Raw genomic sequence first — 21955 nt, 5'->3', positions numbered from 1 at the left:
TGGACAATGCTGGGGGCGTTAGGGGTGCTGACTACCTGCTTAGTCAAAATCTGCATATAACTTTCGAGGCCCCAAAAACTTAACTACCAGTAATCTCTTGACTGGAAGCCTTACCGATAACATAAACAGTCAATTAACACATAGTTTGTATGTTATATGTATTGCATACTGTATTCTTACAACAAAGTAAGGTAGAGAAAAGAAAATGTTAAGAAAATTATTATAAAGAAGAGAAAATACATTTATAGTACTGTGCTGTTGAAAAAAAAAAGTCTGCATTACAAGTATATCTGTGCAATCCAAACCCATAATTTTTCGAGGGTCAACTGTATCTTGTTAGAACAGATCCTGCACCTTCATGGCTCTGAGTCTCACACATTCTGTAGAATAGGGTTGCCAGATTTAACAAATAAAAATACGGATGCCCAGTTAAATTTGAATTTCAGGTAAGCAAGAAGTAATTTTAAATATGTCCTATTCAATATCTGAAACATATTAAAAACATTTTTTGTTGCTTTTCTGAAGTTCAAATTTAACTACGCATCCTGTATTTTATCGGGCAGCCTTACCCAGGAGAAAAAATTGTTAGTTTTTCACGTTCTAAATCCAACGACTATTCCTCGATAAAGTCTTAAGTAATTTTTTGGGGCAGTTTGTTTTCCTCTTCTCTACTTTTACATCCCAATCTACTCTATCCATTATAGTATTATCTTACTCTGCTTGTAGGTGCTTGATTTTTCCCGTTCAGATCCTTAACCTCCTATGGGGGGAACTGCCTGATGTTCATTTCAGAATTCCCAATCATGGAGAAGTTAAATGATTGAAAAGGTTATTGAGTAAACAGTTACTGAGAGTCACTGGGTATAAAGTATGAAGTGGAACTAACATTTGTGAATGGTCCTTTTCCTTTTGCAAGCTGAATGTAGGCAAGCTGAATGTAGTGCTGATAGTGCTCATTAAGGCCCTATTAAAAATGGTTGGGCATTGTTTTTGGCCACAGGGAGAATCACATTCTTTTGATAACTATATGACATAAATAACTGCTGTCATTCTAGTTACCATCACCTTTCTGAGATAGCAAGTCCTAGAGTTAGTTGGGGTTTCACTCGTGTTCCTATAGCAACAGTAGATCCTTTAAGCCTCGAGAGGGACAGGAAGTGCAGTTTGCCTTTCCGGCTTGCGTCCGTGACGTTTACGCCCCGGAAGTTGACGCTACGCCGTTGCACATGGCCGCGCCCTGTAAGGATGCCGCTGGTGGTGTTTTGCGGGCTGCCGTACAGTGGCAAAAGCCGGCGCGTGGAGGAGCTCCGTGGGGCTCTGGCGGCCGAGGGCCGCGCGGTGTACGTGGTGGATGACGCGGCGGTGCTGGGCACGGAGGACGCGACCGTGTACGGCGATTCGGCCCGTGAGAAGGCGTTGCGCGGCGCTCTGCGAGCTGCGGTGGAGCGGCGCCTGAGTCGCCACGATGTGGTCATCCTCGACTCGCTTAACTACATCAAGGGATTCCGCTACGAGCTTTACTGCCTCGCGCGGGCGGCGCGCACCCCGCTCTGCTTGGTATATTGCGTGCGGCCCGGCGGTGTGAGCGGGGGACCTCAGGTGGCGGATGCGACAGACAACCAAGGCCAGAACGACAGAGTGAGTTGGAGGCCGCGCACTGAGGAAAGAGGGAGACCTCTGGCGGCTGGCAGCAGTGCCCTCAGGGAACCCCAAACAGTGGACTTTGTAGTTAGTGGAAGAACCCAGGTCAGTGTACCTAAGGAACTGGAGCAGGAGAATACCAAGGCGCCAGATCTTCCAGCTCGTGGGACTCCAGACTTCGATAAAGATGCAAAGGGTGATTCAAGTGCCGTATATCCTCCTGAACTTATGGAGGCCCTAACACTGCGCTTTGAGGCTCCTGACTCTCGTAACCGCTGGGACCGGCCCCTCTTCACGTTGGTGGGCTTAGAGGAGCCGTTGCCCCTGGCAGAGATACGAGCTGCCTTGTTTGAGAACCAGGCTCCCCCACCCCATCAGTCTACACAGTCCCAGCCCCTTGCCTCTGGCAGCTTTCTGCACCAGTTGGATCAGATTACGAGCCAGGTGTTGGCGGGATTGATGGAAGCCCAGAAGGGCGCGGTTCCTGGAGACTTGCTTAAGCTTCCTGGAACCACTGAGCACCTGCAGTTTACCCGGGCTTTGACCATGGCAGAACTGAGTCGCCTCCGTCGCCAGTTTATTTCCTACACCAAAATGCATCCCAACAATGAGAACCTGCCTCAGCTGGCCAACATGTTTCTGCAGTATCTGAACCAGAGTCTGCACTAACCAAGGCTCCTGCTATAACCTCCCCTGCTCTCTGTTTTGCTTGATGGAGTAATCTTACAGTCTGCAGAACATGTTGGTGTGTGGCACTAGAGCTGTTGTGACTGATTTACTTTCCTCTGTGCCAGGCCTTGAGTTTACAGCATAAGTTGAGACTAGAAAAAAAATGGAGAACTGGCTTGGAGATTCGTGGCAAGTTTCTCCAGGGGACAGAGTTCAGGTGGACACGGTTTGTTTAGATTGGGTTCTACTTGGGGTATCACACACTGATGATTTCCCCCATCTGAATTGTGAGAGAGCAGACTGGTTGGATGAATTGTTTTAAAACAGTTCGAACAAGAACTGAAGATGGCCCTGTTCATCTGCACTCACTTTGTTCATACCACAAATAAGTTTTTGAGTACTGTGCCTACTTTTTGTTAGTCTATTCTGGGGTCAGGGGTCACAAATAAATCCACTGGTTTTTGTTCTTGGGAAACTTTGGTTTTAGTGGAAGTGAAAGATTTAACTATTGGATTATTTCATCTAATAAAATCTTTTAGAAGAAGTAAGTCTGTTGGAATCTTTTTCACTTAATGTAACTTAATATTCTTCATGTAATTTACCTAATGTAATATTTAGATATGTGAGTATCACTGTTATGCCTTTGACCAAAATAGTACTTTGATAGTGCTTAGTGAGAGACTAGATATTTTGGTCTAACCTAGAGTAATTACGACAACTTCTATTACTGTTGAGCTTCATTCCGTTTTTTTTTTAAAGATTTTATTTATTTATTTGACAGAGAGAGATTACAAGTAGGCAGAGAGGCAGGCAGAGAGAGAGAGGAGGAAGCAGGCTCCCTGCTGAGCAGAAAGCCCGATGCGGGACTCGATCCCAGGACCCTGAGATCATGACCCGAGCCGAAGGCAGCGGCCCAACCCACTGAGCCACCCAGGTGCCCTCATTCCGGTTTTTAAGGCAAATTTCATTTTAAGCTGTTTTTCATTCTTTTATTGATTTCTTTAAACAAATGGTGGATATCTGCCTTGTCAGCATTTTTGATTTTCAGAGATGAATTAGATATGCTTTGTCCTTGAGAAATTAATAGTTTAGTGAAAAATACAAGTAAACATGATTATGGGATGAAAAGGGTTGGCAGTTGCAGGATGATGACAGAATGCTTTGGAACCCCAGAGGAGGAAAGGACTAGTTAGCTGTTGAGAGAAGGTAGTTTTGCGAAGGCTTCATAGAGGGGTTGATATTTGAACTGTCACTCTAGAACATGGGTCAAAAAGGGTCAAATATCAAATATTTTAGGCTTTTGATAAGGTCTCTGTTGCAGCTTATTAACTATAGTGCCTTGTATCACAAAAGCAGCCATATACAGTAAGTATACAACTGAGTATGAGTGCGTTTTAATAGAACTGCACTGAAGGGTGAATTATATTGAATTTTAACATCACAAGGTACTATTTCTTAGATCTGTTTTTCAAACATTTAAAAATGAAACTTCTCAGTCTGTTGCAGGGAGACAGGTAAGAGAGTTCAGTGTAGTAAATGCAGTGATCATATACACTGTATGATGGTGTGGTGATACAGGGGTTAGATGAGGGAGAAAGTCAGTGGCTGCTTACATAGGACTCTCGTACAACTTGGGGTTTTAGCCTTGAGAGCTTAAGAGCTTCATCTGGCCAAGACTGGTTCAATAATCCACCACTGGCCAAGGTGGATTATGTTGTTCATCATCTTAAAAAAGAAAAAGTTTTTTCTTCCTGCTTATAAAAATTACATTTAATTATTTAAAAAATTGGAAAATGCAGAAAAAAATATAGTAAAACCATAATCCCATCTTCTAGGGATAACTGCTATTATGTTTTGGTATGTTTCTTTCATTTCCTTTTAGGAATGAAAAAGAAGTTTTTTGTATGTTACAGCTCTACAGAAGCAGGCAGTGGGCTGGATCAGGTCTACAGACTGGTTGGCTAAAATCTGCTCTAGAAAGATAAATAGGAATTTTCTTGGGAGAGGAGGGAGCAAGGCATTCTTAAATGCTCTGTAAATGCATGGAGTCATTAAAAGGATGGGCTGCATTGTTGGTGATCCGTTTCTTGCGCATCAGGCAATCTTAGCCACCATTTGTTAATACTAGATATTTTGGATGTATTATAATTACATGTGATATATTAGATGGAATATGATATATTAGAATTCCTGGGTGAAATGGAGGTTTGGATTAGGCAACCTCTAAGGCCTTTAACAACCTCTGTTCTCTGATTCAAAGTTAGTTGATTATTGGTTGTGGATTGCCATCTTAAATTGAAGTAAACTTTAATGGTCAGAAAGAACATTGGTTTTGGAGCCAGAATTAATGAATTTAGCTAGTAAGTGGCAGAACCTAGATTTTATGTGGTCAGATATTTAATTTCTTAGAACTCTTAGTCTGTGTTTTCTCCCTTCTTTTATAAGAACAATAATATACCTCAAGATTGTTGTGAGGAATTTTTTAAAAAAAAGATTTTACATATTTATTTGAAAGAGCGAGAACATGAATAGGGAAGGGTCAGAGGAAGAGGGAGAAACAGAATCCCTGCCGAACATGAGGAAGGAGTCCATCCCAGGACCTGAGATCATGACCTGAGCTGAAGGTGGATGCTTAACTGACTGAGCCACTTAGGCACCCCTATATTTGTTCTTTAAATTTATTTTATTTTATTTTCATTATTTTTAAGATTTTATTTATTTATTTGACAGAGATCACAAGTAGGCAGAGAGGCAGGCAGAGAGAGAGGTGGAAGCAGGCTTCCCACTGAACAAAGAGCCCGATGCGGGGCTTGATCCCAGGATCCTGGGATCATGACCTGAGCTGAAGGCAGAGGCTTTAACCCACTGAGACACCCAGGCGCCCCTTTAAATTTCTTTTAAAGTAAGCTGTATGCCCTACGTGGGTCTTGAACTCAGGACTCCAAAATCAGGAGTCACATGTTTTTTTTGACTGAGCCAGCCAAGCACCCCTGTTCTAGTTTTTAATTTGACATAGCAATGAAAAGTTTTATTAACTTTTTCAATGGTTATATAACATAACATTTAGAAGTACTGTAATTTGATGTTTCCTTCTCTTTTTGTCTTTTCTCCCTAGCTTTAAAACCCAAATTTGCAGAATTTACAGGAATGTCAAAACTTACTAATAATTGTACTACAGTAATCTATAATATTTAGGTTGCCTAAAAGTTTTCTTAATCTAACTCATACTACGTTGTACATTAACCTTTGTCTTTATCAGGTGGTCATTTTATTAGGATAGACTTAAATAAGTGGAATTACTAGATTGTAATTTCTTTGTTTTCTTTTTAAGTGGGTTGCCTCTGATGGTGATTATCCACAAGTCCTGGTGTGGAGCTTGCAAAGGTAAGTGCAAATAATTCAACCTCTAATGGGTTCTTAAATATTAACACTTAAAAAATAATAGTACAGACTTTGCCCCTGCATTGCTGATAGCTGTAAGGACTACCAAAGAAATATGTGGTATAGATTTCTTGTCCCCAAGAAGTTTGCAGTTATCTATGCAAGGGATTGGAGGGCAAAACAATGAGATATGGTTAGGGAGAGTTATAGGATTAAGTGCTACAGTAGTCATATGGACAGTAAATTAGGAGACTGAAATATATAGAGACATGAGATGTGTTTAGGGAAGCTTCCTGAAAAAGGTGGAAACCAGAGTTATTTGTGACATGTGTTTTTCTGCTGGGCCAACTTGCTGCTTCCCAGTCAGCTTTTTTCTTTTGTTTGGTATGCTACACTCTACAGAATCCTAACTGGAAAAGGAGTATGAAATTAGTGCAAATAGTGTAACTATATATATATACATATATGTATATATATATAATGTTACTTTATTGTCTATTACTTCAATAGAAGTTACTGAAATGTGGCTATAAAAAGCAAATAGAAATAATTGTTTTCATTTGTATGCTATTATCCATATTTTATAAGTGGGATAAAAGCTTGAGAGAAATGAAGTCAGTCACTCTGGTGACATACCTGTGTGGGTAAGTGACAGAAGCATGACCAGAATTTAGGTGTCCTGATTTCTGGTTCTTAGGAGTTTAAAAAAAAAAAAAAAGTTTCATTTATCTGAATCAACTTAGCAAATTAGGGTTTGGATTTGACAATGATGTTTTCGTGTATTCTAAGATATATTTTCCCCTCTTAGCTTTGAAGCCCAAATTTGCCGAGTCTACAGAAATTTCAGAACTTTCCCATAATTTTGTTATGGTGAATCTTGAGGTAAGACTTTGAGAGTTTCTCCTTTCGGCTATGATTTTAAGTCTTTGTTGTTTTAAAATGATCATCATTAATGGTATAAAATCATATTCAGCAGAGCTGTCTTCCTGTATACAGTGTTTTCCTCTTGCTCTCTAATACTAAGGCTTGTGTGTCAGCTGTAGAAAGCTGTCCAGCCTCTACTTGTCAGAGGAAGAAGAGGAGAAATGGGATAAGATGACTACATTTTAAGGTCCCTTCAGTCTTCGTCTAGGATTATGACATGTTTTACATCATTGTATGGCTGTACTAGAGGTACATGCAAGACACAGATCCCTATGTGGTGCAGTTGAGCCCCTTCTCTGTGCTGGGCTTGTATGCACAATCTTCTGGTTTCTTCATTAGATAGGCTTTATGTACTTGGCATAGATTATAGGTCTGTTACTATCAAGTCAGATACCAAATTTTAGAAGGGATTTTTTTCAGCTGCTGGGACTCTATCTCTGTTTTGTAGAAAGAGCATCTTGGGACTGAAGGAATTAGGTGATTTAGCCAAGTTCAGAGAGCCTAATAAATGATAAGAATAGGTGCTGTGACCTAACTGCTGAGTTTTAGGCTGTACTCTGCAAGTGAGGGATGCTTGGATGCTCTATGATGAAACATCTAGCCCTAAGTTTCTGTGAAGATAGCATTACTTAAACATAGGACTGGAAATCTTTTGAGGACACTAATGGGGAATGTTGAGGCAGCTAAGGGATTGTAAAGGATTGCTGTATGACTAGTGGATAGTCTGAATGCTGACACACCTCGCTCAAGGCAAAATTATATTCATTTGAAGAAATCCCATTTAACTCCTGAAATGGGATCCATACCAAAAATAACAACAATCAACAATACTGTTGATTTCTTATGCATATGAACTTTTTATCACTTTTCAAGTTAGAACCATCACTCAAAGGAAACAGAAATGTCTTAACTGAGCATTCTCCAAATTCAGACTTTTCTTCAAAAGAAAGCTAACCATGTGGTTATATCTCCTGGGAGGACTATAACTCCATAATTATAGCCAAAATATCAGTCTCATTAATTCATTGATCCAAGAAATACTGTGTGCAAGTCACTGATGTGGGTATTAGGAATCAGTGATGGAAAAACAGATAAAATTCCCCACCCTTACTGAAGTTACATACGGGAAAATGAATTATAGGGAGGCAGACAAATCAGTTAAACAAAATATGTCAGGTGATGTTAAATGCTATGGCTAAAAATGAAGGATGGAGGGAATAATTTGCAATTTTAAATAGATGGTTAGGAAAAAAGGTGACATTTGAGCAAAGATTTGGATCAAAAAGAGAGTAAGCCATGTGGATAATGAAGGAAGGAAGTCCTGGCAGAGGGTAAGAACAAGTGCAAAGGCCTGAGTGAGGTGCATGCCTGGCTTGTTTAAGGACAGCAGCAGCAAGCAGGTCAGCATCATGGAAAAAGACTGAACAAAGGCTAGGACATAAAGTCAGAGAAGTGCCCAGGTGGCAGATTATGTATAGGCCTCTTAGGCCACTTGGGACTTGGGGTTTTACCCTGAGTGAGAGGGGGAGCCCCTGAAAGGTTTTTTGTTTTTGTTTTTGTTTTAAGATTTATTTACTTATTTGAGAGAGAGTCAGAGCCAGAGAGAGACAGCGGGGTGAAGGGGCAAAGGAAGGTAGAGTCTTAAGCAGATGCTGCACTGAGCGTGGCGCCTGACTTGGGGCTCAGTCTTACAACCCTGAGATCACAACCTGCGCTGGAACCAAGACGGCACCACCCAGGCACCCCACCTCTGAAAGGTTTTGAAGAGGAAAAGGACATGATCTGACTTAAGGTTCATACTTAATAGGATGAAGAGGAGCCCAAGGATGAAGATTTCAGCCCTGATGGGGGTTATATTCCACGAATCCTTTTCTTGGGTAAGGTGAAAGATCTTAATCTGGGGATCTGTGATGTGGAGGGAGAGATAAAGGAATCAAGGAACCCTCTCTATTTAGCAAAACTATATGAGGATGGTTAAAAACAAAACAAACAAAAGCTAGTTTCAAGAGAACGGGGGAGTTCCAATGCCAGAACTTCAAGTCTGAAAGGAATTTTTTTCCATTAGCTAACTGTTTTTGTGAACAGTGACAGAGTACTGATCATCCATTATTCATTTGCGTATTAGCCGTATGTCAAACACTGGTAGGCACTACAGGGACAGAGATAAGCCACAATTCCTACTCTGTACTACAATTGCACTCTGATCTCAGAGTACAACTGAGACAGCGGAATACTATAACCAAACGTCTTTCCACAAACAATTTACAAAAGATGTTAAATTTAGTGGCCATCTAATCTTTGCTCAGCATTCTGCTGGATTCTATAGGGGAGACAAATAGAAATGTAGAATCCCACCATCATCAAGAAGAAAGGGAGCATGCCAGGAAGAGAGAACAGCATAAGCCAAGGCATGGGGGACATGAGTTCAGGGAGCTGCAAGGAATTCACTGTGATTACAGCAGAAAACACAACGGGTAGAGTGGTGAGAGAGTGGGCTGCAAAGATGGGCAGGTCTCATTTTCTAGAGGGCCTGATGTACTATATAGCATTTGAAATACCTCTTTGTTGTAATTATTGCAGTCCTTGTCCCATTTTGTCTATAATAGATCCCAGTGGCAAGGTCCATCCTGAAATCATCAATGAGAATGGAAACCCCAGCTACAAGTATTTCTACATCAGTGCCGAGCAAGGTATGGTTATGTTGAGAGAGAGAGGACGGAGAATTGCTGCTGAATTTAAGTAAAATGGAGCACATGCAAGGTCTAGGGGAGGAGACTCAATGCTGTGTGTTAGCTGAGCATCTCCAGCATGACTAGCTTTTGGCTAGAACCTGTGTAGAGTATAGGAGAAAGATGAGACTGAGCCCGTTCCCTCGCTGCTTACAATGCAGTTTGGAGCTAACAGAACAGAATTCAGAGGAGGGGGAATGCCATTAGGTGATCAAGTCTAAAAGGTTTCATAAATAGTAAGCTTTAACTGGACATAGAAGGATAAGAATTTGTCTCTATGGACATATGTGAGGACATTTCAAGCTATGGAAGCAAGGGTGGGGGTGTAGCCCAATATGGAGAGTACGCAGGCTTGCCAGAGGACACAGTGACTGGACTGAATCCTGAAGAATGAGACCTAGCCAGCAGAAGAATGCAAAAAGCATATTCCAGGCAGAAAGAATAGCATCAGCACAAACAGGTGAAGGAAGGTTGAAATCATGTCAGGCCTTCTTGTTCTCTAATCCTTGAGCACAATCATTCTGGAGGCAGGAGGTTGGAATTCATGTTAAGTACTTTCCTTGTTTTCCTTCCAGAGTTTCTCCTGTCATCTATAAGGGGGTTTTTTGCTAAGTCGCCATGTGTCCCACATTGCCATGGTGTCAGGTTGTTGCTCACTTTACGTTTTGAGTCCTTGGAGCTCTTGTTTCTCAGAATAGGGAGAGGAAGGAGATCTGGCGAGGAGATAAACTCGCCAGATCTCCTTCCTGTGGGTAAAGAGAATGTCATCTTCCTTACCCAAATGCAGATCACTGGAGGCTGGCCTTAGAGGGAAATTTCCCACATGGGAAGGGCAGCTAGCTAGATTTTAGGTCCCCAGCTCTTGACCCTGGGGATTCACCTTCTCTTTAGAATTTCATCCAACTTGCCACAGCCATCATCAACTTTTAATATTCACATATTGTGTCCAAAGATAGACACAAGACCCTTGCTGAATCCCCCATGACTCAGCTGATGTGGAACTGGAACATCAAGCCTGCCTTTACTAAAGCCTTCAGCACAGCAAAAGGGAAATAATGAACTACACTACTTGTCTCTTATGAGGTCATAGGCTGGCTTTCTGTGATTTACAGACTCTGGCTCAACCAGCTCCTGGCCTGTCGCTGTGTGGAGAGCCTATAACAAAGCAGCTGCCCTCCTTGAAGCTGTGTTGACAAGAATGATGTCCTGAGATAGTTCGGTTCTTTTTTTTTTTGCCTGAGAACTTGGCTCCTTCTCAGTGTAGTTGGTGCTAGAAATGACTGCCTCCTTCATTGAAGATCATACCTCCTCTGAGTACACGCACATACTCACCTGTAACTTCCACAGGAAGTGAAATAAATGCAGCATCCATCCGAAGAATATCATGGGATGGGTGGAGGGTGTTTTCTCTTCCCTTAACGATGACAAGTGAACATCTGTAGTCTGTGACAGGGATTCAGCCCTAATCCTGGAGGATAAGCCATAGTAACTGGTAGTATTTTTGTAGTATTTCATAATTTATAAAGCTCTTTTATTATCCATTCATTTAATTTTTTATAATAATCCTGTGTGAAGTAAGTAGTGTTCCCTCATTTTACAGATGGAGAAACAAATTCAAAGAGATAATTGACTTTCAAGGACTCAAATCCAGAATTAGATCCTGTGCTCCTATAGTATTTCTCCTATAATAAAAATCTGTTAGTTGCCAAATGTCAGATATTAAAAACCTGCTTCATACTCTCTCCCCCCAATCTTTATTTCACAGTTGTTCAGGGGATGAAGGAAGCTCAGGAGAGGCTGACGGGAGATGCCTTCAGAGAGAAACATCTTGAAGATGAGTTATAACATGAATATATCCTTTCTTTCATCAGAGTTAGTGCTCTGGAAGGAAAGCAGCAGGGGAGGGAATATTGAGGATTCGCTCAGAACAATTAAACCAACCAGGAAACCTTGCTCCTGCCTACATGGGGAGGAGCGCTCTCACTGTGGAAGACTTCTGCTGACAGGAGCTGGTCTCCACGCTTGTGGATCCAGCAGAGTGTGGCAGACTTCCTTCTTCCGCCTCCTCCTAGGTGTCCGTCACTGAACGTGAATGACAGCTTTTGACACAAAACTTGAGCCATTTGGAGTTGTACTCCTCACAGTTCAGTATTTGAATTTTTTTCCGTTTCCTCCTGCTTTATTCACCTTGGTGGTGAAAGGAGACCAGTAGCATCTTTTCTACGGTATTAAAATTACAGAAATAGTTCACCATTTAAAAAAAAAAAACCTAAAGGTAAAACAGTAATTCTACCCCCACTGAAGAGATCAGCCTATTTCTTCTCCTTTTCTCCTGGGAATAATTTTGGGCTTCTTCCTGAATCCTGGTAACTTCCATCCTCTTCTCCTGCTTGGGCTTCCCTGTTTGCACGCATGTGTATGCAGGAATGGCTGTGTGTTTGGACTCAGCCCCAGCTGGAAGCATGCTTTCCCCTGGTACTGTTACAGAAACAGAAACCTTCAAGCCCTAGGTGGAGCCATTTTTGTCAAGTCGTCAACTGTATTTTTGTACTGAGGTTAACAAAAAAATTTAGAAATACTAATTGTTCCATTAAACTTTAATAAAACTTTGAAAGGAAATGAGTTGTGATGGCCTTTTTGTTACTGGAGAATGGAGGGAGGGATGGAGATCACTTCAGGAAGAAAACTAACCATGAGGGCCTGATCTAGGATTCCTCCCACTCCTGCTCCTCCTACATTTAAATGGGCATCAGAGCTCTTCTGCTCTTTAAATAGCTGAATTCCTTCACTGTTACTGTTACTGTTTTCCTGCAGGGCAGGCTTTTTCTATTTCCTGGACTATCTATTATGACAGCCTCTTAACTTGCCTTCTTAGGCCCAGTACTCTCTCCTCCTACAATCCATCCTCCTTGCTTCCCACCCCCATCTTCTCAAAATGCATATGTGACAGGGTCACTCCCCTCTTTAAAGTCTTTCTTGCCGCCTCAAGGCAGTAGTATTAACATGAGATATTTGGACATCCGGTGTGTGTGTGTGTTACCTTATTTTGTTTGCGTTTAGTCCTAACATCCCTATGAGAAAGTTATATAACAATCTTCGTTTTACAGAATAATTTGAAGTATACAATGAAACCGAGGCACAGAAGAAAGTCGAGATCTTTACCATGGTCTTTAAAAAGCTGCCTGCTTGGGGCACCTGGGTGGCTCAGTGGGTTAAAGCCTCTGCCTTCAGCTCAAGTCATGATCCCAGGGTCCTGGGATTGAGTCCCGCATCATCATCATTATCATTATCATCATCATCATCATCATCATCATCATCATCATCGGGCTCTCTGCTCAGCAGGGAGCCTGCTTTCTCTTCTCTCTGCCTGCTTCTCTGCCTACTTGTGATCTTTGTCAAATAAATAAATAAATAAATAAAATATTAAAAAAAAAAAGCTGCCGGCTTCTTCAGCTGCATTTGTTCCTTTCATGTCTTTACATTTCGTGTCATGACACCAAATTTGTTCAAGTTCCCCTCACAACATGCTTTTTTATGCTTTTGTGTCTTTGCTTGGCTTGCTTCCACTGCTCCCTCTTCCTTAGAGTCCTTCCTGACCTTTCTCATGAGGAGAAAGTATCCCCTGTACCTAGTCCCACAAGCACATGTGGCCTCACACTACATTACATTGTAGTTCTGGCCTCACACTACATTACATTGTAGTTCTCTGCACATCTGTGGCTGTTACCAGGTGGCCATGCTTCTCCTCTGCCCTGTGTACCAAGGTCCCAGAATGTAGTTCAAGTGAATTGTCAACCTCTCTGGTAGGTTCCTTTCATCTGTTCTCTTTATAGTTCTGTGGGATAGGTATTGTTAGCCTCATTAATGGAAAAGGAAACCATGGAGAGGGAATTGATTTGCCCACAATTTCTAGACTAAGTAAATACTGAATTATAACCATGCTTATCATACTTCAAACTTTTTTCCGACCACACATTGCATTACCCCCCTTATGTCCCAAGGTGTGACTCAGAACAGGAGTTTTCAATCTGGGGTACAGACTTTATAAGAGATACATGAACACAGAAACTTAAGTGAATTGATATTCAGCTCATTTTTCTTAAAACTGATTTCCCAGGATTCCTCAAAAAATTAAACATAGAATTACTGTAGGATGCACCAAGTCCACTTCTGGGTATATACCAAAAGAACTGAATGCAGAGATTTGAATGGCCTTTTTCATAGCCTTTTTTTGTGATAGCCAAAAGATGGAAGCAATTCAAGCATACCTTTGTGGATGAATGGATAAACAAAATGTGATGTATGCATACATCAGAATGTTATTTGGTCTTAGAAAAGAAGGAAGTTCTTTTTTTTTTTTTTTAAAGATTTTATTTATTTGTCAGAGACAGAGGGAGAGAAAGCAAGCGAGCACAGGCAGACAAAGAGGCAGGCAGAGGCAGAGGGAGAAGCAGGCTCCCTGCCAAGCAAGGAGCCCAATGTGGGACTCAATCCCAGGACCCTGGGATCATAACCTGAGCTGAAGGCAGCTGCTTAACCAACTGAGCCACCCAAGCGTCCCATAAAGAAGGAGATTCTGAGGCATGCTATAACATCAATGAACCTTGAAGACATAGTTATGCTAAGTAAAACAAGCCAGTAACAAAAAGGATAAATATTGTATGGCTACACTCATACAGGGTATCAGTCAAATTCATAGTTGAAGTAGAATGTGGTTGCCAGGGGCTGAGGAAAAGGGGAAATGGGGAACTAGTGTTTACAGAATTTCAGTTGAGAAAGATGGTAAAATTTTGGAGATAGACAGTGGTGATGGCTGCATAATGATGTGAATGTATTTAATGCCATAGACATGTACACTTAAAAGTGATTTAAATGGTAACTTTTTAGGTATATATATTAACCATGATTTTAAAAAGTTTTCCCAGGAAGTGTTATCATTCCCTCCTCCATTTTCTTTTTTTTTTTTTTTAGATAATTTTTTTTAAAGATTTTATTTATTTATTTGACAGAGAGAAATCACAAGTAGATGGAGATGCAGGCAGAGAGAGAGAGAGGGAACAGGCTCCCTGCTGAGCAGAGAGCCCGATGCGAGACTCGATCCCAGGACCTTGAGATCATGACCTGAGCCGAAGGCAGCACTTAACCCACTGAGCCACCCAGGCGCCCCCATCCTCCATTTTCATTATTCACTTTTCCCCACTTTACTGGGGGGGGGGGAAAGCATACCTCTCACTTTGAATCTTGATGGGGTGCATTGCCTTATCGTGTAAAAACCTCTGAGGGTACCAAACAAAGGAAAACTGAAATATTACAAGGCTTCCATGATTAAAGCTTTTTGTCCTGTCCCTAGTTCTGTCTTAAGCATAGTTGTATTAGGAGCAAAATTTGAGATTAGAAATGAGCAGTTTGCCCCATTTGGAGCTGTTCTGAATTCAGACAAGTTGTATAGTGGAGAGGTTGAAAATTTTCTTCTTCCATTCCCCAATTATTATTTAGAAAGGCATCTCTCCCAAGGGAGAATTCAAAGGAAGGATAGAAGAAAGTTTGAAGTCATCTGGTTGGCAAACTCAGGGCAAGTCTTCATCTTTTAGAATTCAGAATTAATCTTAGAATTTGGAGCTAGAATAGTTGTCAACAGGGATTCATGTTACCGTGTTTATTTGAACTGAAAAATGGAATTACGATGTTGCCCCTGGGCAAAGACTTAAAGAGATACTTCACAAAAGAATATATATGAATAGCCAATAGGCATATGAAAATGTATGATATTATCAGGCATCAGAGAAATGCAGATTAGAGCTAGGAGATAGCATTTCCTACCTACTGGAATTGCTAAATTTAAAAAGACTGATGATACCAAGCGTTGGAGAGGATTTGGAGCAACTCTTGTATACTGCTGGTGAGAATGTAAAAGGGTACAACCACTGCGGTAAACAGTTTGGGAGTTTATAAATTTAAAAAATGCACTTACTATGTAACCCACCAATTCCGATATCATGACTATATGGATTATATGAAACAGAGGTCTACAAACAAAATTGTAGGAGTGCTTGGGTGCTCAATCGGTTAAGCAGCTACCTTCGGCTCAGGTCATGAACCCAGGGTCCTGGGATCAAGTCCCACATCAGGCTTCCTGCTTAGCGGGGAGACTGTTTCTCCCTTTCCTTCTGCCTGCTGATCCTCCTGCTTGTGCTCGATCAAATAAATTTTAAGAATCTTAAAACCCACAAAAACTTGTACAAGAATGTTCATAACAACTTTATTCATAATATCCAAAATCTGGAAACAACCTAAAAGTCTATCAACAAATAAATGGATAAATAAGGATACCTCTCAGAATAAAAAAGAACAAAACTACTGATACATGGAACAACATGGATGCATTCTTGAAAACATGCTGTGTGAAAAAATAGACATAAAAAAGAAGAATATATGTATATGAAGTTTTTGGGACAGGCGAAACTTACCTATAGTCTAAGAAATCAGGGCACCTGGGTGGCTCAGTGGGTTGAGCCGCTGCCTTCGGCTCAGGTCATGATCTCAAGGTCCTGGGATCGAGTCCCGCATCGGGCTCTCTGCTCAGCAGGGAGCCTGCTTCCCTCTCTCTCTCTCTGCCTGCCTCTCCGACTACTTGTGATTTCTCTCTGTCAAATAAATAAATAAAATCTTTAAAAAAAAAAAAAGAAATCAAATAGTGGTTACCTGGGAGGCAGGCAGAGGGAGGTGGCGGGGATGGGGCAGCGGTCACAGAAGGGAACTTTCTGTGGTGACGGAAGTGATGGTTACATAGGCGTATACCTTTGACAAAACTCATTGTACTGTAAACACACATTTTATTGTATATAATTTATATGCCAATATATTCAATTTTAAAACACCTATTCCAAATCTCCAAACTGAAGTCTCTGAAGAAAGTCTGATGCAGCTGATTGATTTAACAGTGAAGACTGACTTGGCCAATTAGGTAATACATAAAACTTTTCCCATAAATTGAATGAAAACCAAGTGTTTGATTAAAACATACTTAAATCACGTAAGATAAATAGATTTTGTCAAAGTATATATTTTATTTATTTTTTTAAAGTATATATTTTAAAGTTTTTATTTAAATTCCACTTAACATACAGCGTCATGTTAGTTTCAGGTGTACAATATAGTGATTCAGCACTTCCATACAACACCTGGTGCTTATCACAAGCGCTCATCTTAATCTCCATCACTTATTTTACCCATCCCCCACCTGCCTCCCCTCAAAGTATATCGGATTGGCAAAGATTTTCTTAGCCATTTCTGAGGAATTGGGTTATACAGTATACCTCAAAGGCAAGGAAAAAATCTGAGATGTAGTTAACAAGTATTTTATAAGTCTTTGTGGCATACTTCCCAGAAACTGAGAAGGAAAATGACTAATGAATGAGCAACAAATTCTTTCACAAAGTAGATGTTTTCTACTTCTTTGCTTACAACGTGATTGAAAGATGACCTAATTGAATTATCAACTGATATGTCATTTGACATTTTTGATGTTAGAGCACTGTGATTTTGGGGGATATCACTCAGTTAAGAGTTGAAAGAATTTGGGCGCCTGGGTGGCTCAGTGGGTTAAGCCTCTGCTTTCGGCTCAGGTCATGATCCCAGGGTCCTGGGATCAAGCTCCACATCGGGCTTTCTGCTCAGCGGGAAGCCTGCTTCCTCCTCTCTGTCTGTCTGCCTCTCTGCGTGCTTGTGATCTCTCTCTCTGTCAAATAAATAAATAAAATCTTAAAAAAAAAGAGTTGAAAGAATTTAATGCCATCGCAGTATCAAAACTCCTTCCATTCCCATGTATTTATTTATGTGAATATTTCTCAGCATTTATATTTCTAAAAATAATAACTAGTGTAAGAAAAATTGTTTGAAACTTTTAATGTTCTTGTAAAGCATTTTTGTAACAAGCTTGCATAAAGGCTTTTCTGATTTTCCAAGAGACTGTAACTTAATTTGGTTTACCACTTACTATTAAAAAGGGTACAGACAGTGCTCGCTTCGGCAGCACATATACTAAAAAGGGTACAGACATTTTACAACTCAATGGAGTTAGATGTTAACTTACAAGAAAACTAATAAGATGAAAATATTTTTTTCCCAGGGAGAAGATAACCTTAAATGTGATGGTTCTATTGCTTTTAGATCACTAACCAGTTTTGTATTTGATTTAGCAGCCTTCTTTCAGGATTCCTTTTTGTTACTGACAATAAAGATGGACATTTCTTATATCCTCCTTTGAATGGGTTGTGTCATTTTGCTGATCCTCATTAATGAGTTAATAAAAAATTTGCAGGTGCTCAGAAACTGAGAATGAGGTTTTTTTTAACATTTTGAGAATTGCTTTTGATATAAAAGTTAATGCTGAATCCTGCTAGCCATAAGTAACATTCTTCCCTCAGATACATGAACCATATTTTTAAAAAGTTTTGTCACTAATAGATGGACTTCCAATAAAGTTTTACTTTTATATTTAATAATTAATGCTTATTGGGTTTTTTTATTGGTTGTTTTTTTTTTTAAGATTTTATTTATTTATTTGACAGATTGAGAGATCACAAGTAGTCAGGGAGGCAGGCAGAGAGAGAGGAGGAAGCAGGCTCTCTGAGGAGCAGAGAGCCCGATGTGGGGCTCTGGGATCATGACCTGAGCTGAAGGCAGAGGCTTTAACCCACTGAGCCACCCAGGCACTCCAATGCTTATTGTTTTGATTGATTCTTATAGTGATAACTGAATCTGGAAAAATGTTTTAAAATTTTTTAAATTAAAAAAAATTGTTGGTTGCCTGGGTGGCCCAGTTGTTTAGGCGACTGCCTTTGGCTCAGGTCATGATCCTGGAGTCCCAGGATGGAGTCCCGCATCAGGTTCCCTCCTTGGCAAGGATTCTGCTTCTCCCTCTGACCGTGCCCCTTCTCATGCCCTCTCTCTCTAATAAAGAGAGAATTCTCTCTCTAATAAATAAATAAATAAAATCTTTTTAAAAAAATTGTTAACTTTTACATTTTTAGCTTAGGTTCCCCTGAAAGCCAGGCCTGAGATAAGACCTTCTATACAAGTCACATATTTCAGTAAGAGATTCTAGAGAACAGGAGTGGGAAGCTGGGGAGAGTGAAGTGTAGGAGGGATAGTTAAAATAGGGTTTATTATTGAGCTGGTTATCTTTATTGGTCAAGGATTGCCTCAGAGAAGTTAATTTCCTGAGGGAATATACATACAGAGGTAATAGCCTTGAGGCAGAAAGCAAGACATAAGCAAAGGCTGCACTTTTTTTTTTAAAGATTTTATTTATTTATTTGACAGAGATCACAAGTAGGCAGAGAGGCAGGCAAAGAGAGAAAGCAGGTTCCCACTGAGCAGAGAGCCAGACGCGGGGCTCGATCCCAGGGCCCTGGGATCATGACCTGAGCTGAAGGCAGAGGTCTTAACCCACAGACACCCAGGATCCCCGCCAGTGCTGCACTTTTTTTTTTTTTTTTTTTGCTACCCTACAATCCAGTAATTGCACTACTAGGTATTCACCCAACACCCAAAGGATACAAAAATACAGATTCAAAGGGGTATATGCACCTGATATTTATAGCAGCATTATCAACAATAGCCAAATTATGGAAATAGCCCAAATGTCCATCGACTAATGAATAGATAAAGAAGATGTGGTAGATATACAATGAAATATTACTCAGTCATCAAAAAGGATGAAATCTTGCCATTTTCAATGATGTGGATGGAGCTAGAGGGTATTATGCTAAGGGAAGTAAGTCAGTCAGAGAAAGGCAAATGCCATATGATTTCACTCATGTGGAATTTAAGAAGCAGAACAGATGAACATATAGGAGGGGGGAAGAAAAGAAGGAAACAAATCACAGAGACTCTTTTTTTTTTTTTAAAATCATAGAGACTCTTAAAAATAGAGAACAAACTGAGGGTTGATGGAGGGAGGTAGGTAGGGGATGGGCTAGATGGGTGATGGGGTTTAAGGAGGGCGTTTGTGATGAGCATTGGGTGTTGTGTGTAAGTGCTGAACCACTGACTTCTACTCCTGAAAGCATATTGCACCGTATGTTAACCAACTAGAATTTAAATAAAAAATTGAAAAAAAAAGATAAGGAAAAGCACTTATAGCTACGTGTCCTCATCCTCAATCTCCTAATATAACAGGTTGCTGCAGCAACAACTAAAGGGGAGAGAAAGAGGGTAAAGGATTGTAAAACAAGACATGAAAGTTATTTAACATAGCTAAAGTTATTTAACACAGCTAGAGCTAACATAGTTAAATAACATAGTTATTTAACATTCCTCTTACAGTCAGAGGAAATTTTAGCATTTTAATTCCAATTAAGGGCATAGTTTTACTATAGAGAAGTATGGCATGGTGATCAATAAAATATTTTAAAGTATATAAAACGTTTCATTAGGTTAAAATTCTGTGAGTAGAGTGAGAAAAAAACAAGTTTAAGGAGGAACTATGATATCAAATTTACAGCTGTTAAGAAGAGCTTGTGTATGTATTAGTTTTAAGTGGATAAAGTGGGCCAGAAATTATGTTCTTTACAGGTATTTAAATAATGAAATTTTAAATATCAAGTTAAAGGTGTCAGCTTTAAAGTACATAGTTTTCCAAAATTCTTTCAAGGATTGTTCAACCTAAATTTCTTTCAAGACTACTGATTCCAAACATTCTTCATCTGGTAATGCAAATACTTATATAGCACTATGTGCCAGAAACTGTTCTTAACCTTCCTGTGATATTTACTCATTTGATCCTAATAACAACCTGATGGATTTGGTTCTATTACCATCATTATCATCTCTGCTTTATTGTTAGGGAAACTGAGGCACACAGTGGGTAAGTAACTTATCCAAGATAGTAGATATCAGAACTGGGATTTGAATGTGGGCAGTTTGGTGAATCCATGTTTTTGGTTTTGTTTTTTGTTTTTTTTTTTAATATTCTTATTTTATTTTTTAATTTTTTAAAAAAGATTTTTATTTATTTATTTGACAGACAGAGATCACTAGCAGGCAGAGAGGCAGGCAGACAGAGAAGGGAAGCAGGCTCCCCGCTGAGCAGAGAGCCAATGCGGGGCTCGATCCCAGGACCCTGAGATCATGACCTGAGCCAAAGGCAGAGGCTTTAACCCACTGAGCCACCGAGGCACCCCTATTTTTTTTTTTTAGATTTTATTTATTTATTTGACAGAGAGAGATCACAGCGAGAGGCAGTGAGGCAGGCAGAGAGAGAGAGGAGGGAAGCAGGCTCCCTGCTGAGCAGAGAGCCCGATGCGGGACTCGATCCCAGGACCCTGAGATCATGACCTGAGCCGAAGGCAGCGGCTTAACCCACTGGGCCACCCAGGTGCCCCTATTTTTTGTTTTTTAAAGATTTTATTTATTTATTTGACACAGAGAGAGAGACCACAAGTAAGCAGAGCAGCGGGCAGAGAGAGAGGGGGAAGCAGGCTCCCTGCCGAGCAGAGAATCCAATGCAGGGCTAGATCCCAGGACCCTGAGATCATGACCTGAGCCGAAGGCAGAGACTTAACCCACTGAGCTCCCCAGGTGCCCCAAATCCATGTTTTTAACCACTATATCATCCGATGCAATTTCTAGTCAAGCAACTCAAGGAATGGATCAATAGCTATCTGTATAGTGGGTCTACATTTTCAGGATAACTAATACAGTCACAAAAAAAGGGAACATAATTGTAGATTCCAAAATTTTTTTTCTCAAACCCCACTCTTCATGAAAACAAAGAAATTTTTTAGAGTCAGATCTGAGATTTTCCAAGTATTTGAGATTTAAACTGCCTGCTTTTTAAATTTTTCTTTTCTTTCTTTATTTTAAAAATTTATTTATTGGGATACCTGATGGCTCAGGCAGTTAAGCGGCTGCCTTTGGATCAGGTCATTGATCCCAGAGTCCTGGAATCAAGTCCTGCATGGGGCTCCTTTCTCAGCAGGGAGCCTGCTTCTCTCTCTGCCTGCCACTGCCCCTGCTTGTGCGTGCTCTCTCTCTCTGACAAACAAATAAATGAAATCTTAAAACACAAATAAATTTTTAAAAATATTTATTTATTTATTTTAGTGGGGAAGTGTGGAGGGAGAGAGAGAATCTTGAGCAGATTCCTTGCTGAGCGTAGAGCACCATAGAGGACTCTATTCCATAACTGTGAGATCACACAACCTGAGCCGAAATCAAGAGTTGGACCCTGAGGCCACTGAGCCACCAGCCACCCACATTTTTATTCTCTTCTCCCTGGAGTGACATCTAAATCTCAGAGAATTATGCAGTGTCATGACATCAGATAGGAGACATTGCCTGTGCTCACATCTTCTAGATGTAGGGTGTCCTACCTTGTCCTGGCACATCCTTCCATGAAAGCATCTGTTGAGATGTCTACTTTCCAAAAGCCTCCAGTGGCCAGTCCACTCACTCTCTTCCTTTATCTTGTCAGCAAGACCCCTCTGGCTCTATCAGCTTCTCAGTACCACTTCCATTTTCTTCTGCGGGCAGGAAAATGTGACCTCCCTCCTGGGCCGCTCAAGGTCCTGAGGAGCAGGACAGCATCAGGGCTATGGCTCCCGGTA

General features: G+C 40.6%; 2 protein-coding genes across 2 annotated transcripts in view; both read left to right on the top strand.

The window, feature by feature from the left end:
* The window catches only part of TXNDC12 (thioredoxin domain containing 12), a 32901-nt gene extending 20938 nt beyond the window's left edge, over positions 1-11963 (top strand). The window contains exons 3-7 of the mRNA XM_044238224.1: positions 5642-5694; positions 6500-6573; positions 8423-8492; positions 9222-9305; positions 11110-11963. Of these exons, the coding sequence (XP_044094159.1) occupies positions 5642-5694; positions 6500-6573; positions 8423-8492; positions 9222-9305; positions 11110-11189 (361 nt within the window). The 3' untranslated portion in view covers positions 11190-11963. The remainder of the gene's footprint in view (positions 1-5641; positions 5695-6499; positions 6574-8422; positions 8493-9221; positions 9306-11109) is intronic.
* Positions 496-2854, top strand: KTI12 (KTI12 chromatin associated homolog). Its single transcript, XM_044238223.1, has one exon. The coding sequence runs from the start codon at positions 1246-1248 to the stop codon at positions 2308-2310; it is 1065 nt and encodes a 354-aa protein (XP_044094158.1). The 5' UTR covers positions 496-1245; the 3' UTR covers positions 2311-2854.
* Positions 11964-21955: the final 9992 nt, after the last annotated feature.

Source organism: Neovison vison, chromosome 2 (assembly GCF_020171115.1).
Source record: "Neovison vison isolate M4711 chromosome 2, ASM_NN_V1, whole genome shotgun sequence".
Taxonomy (NCBI): Eukaryota; Metazoa; Chordata; class Mammalia; order Carnivora; family Mustelidae; genus Neogale; species Neogale vison.
This window is presented reverse-complemented; position numbering and strand designations above follow the sequence as displayed.

Bases quoted from the DNA above. Each gene is read 5' to 3' on its own strand.
- KTI12 (XM_044238223.1), top strand. From the start codon at position 1,246: ATGCCGCTGGTGGTGTTTTGCGGGCTGCCGTACAGTGGCAAAAGCCGG.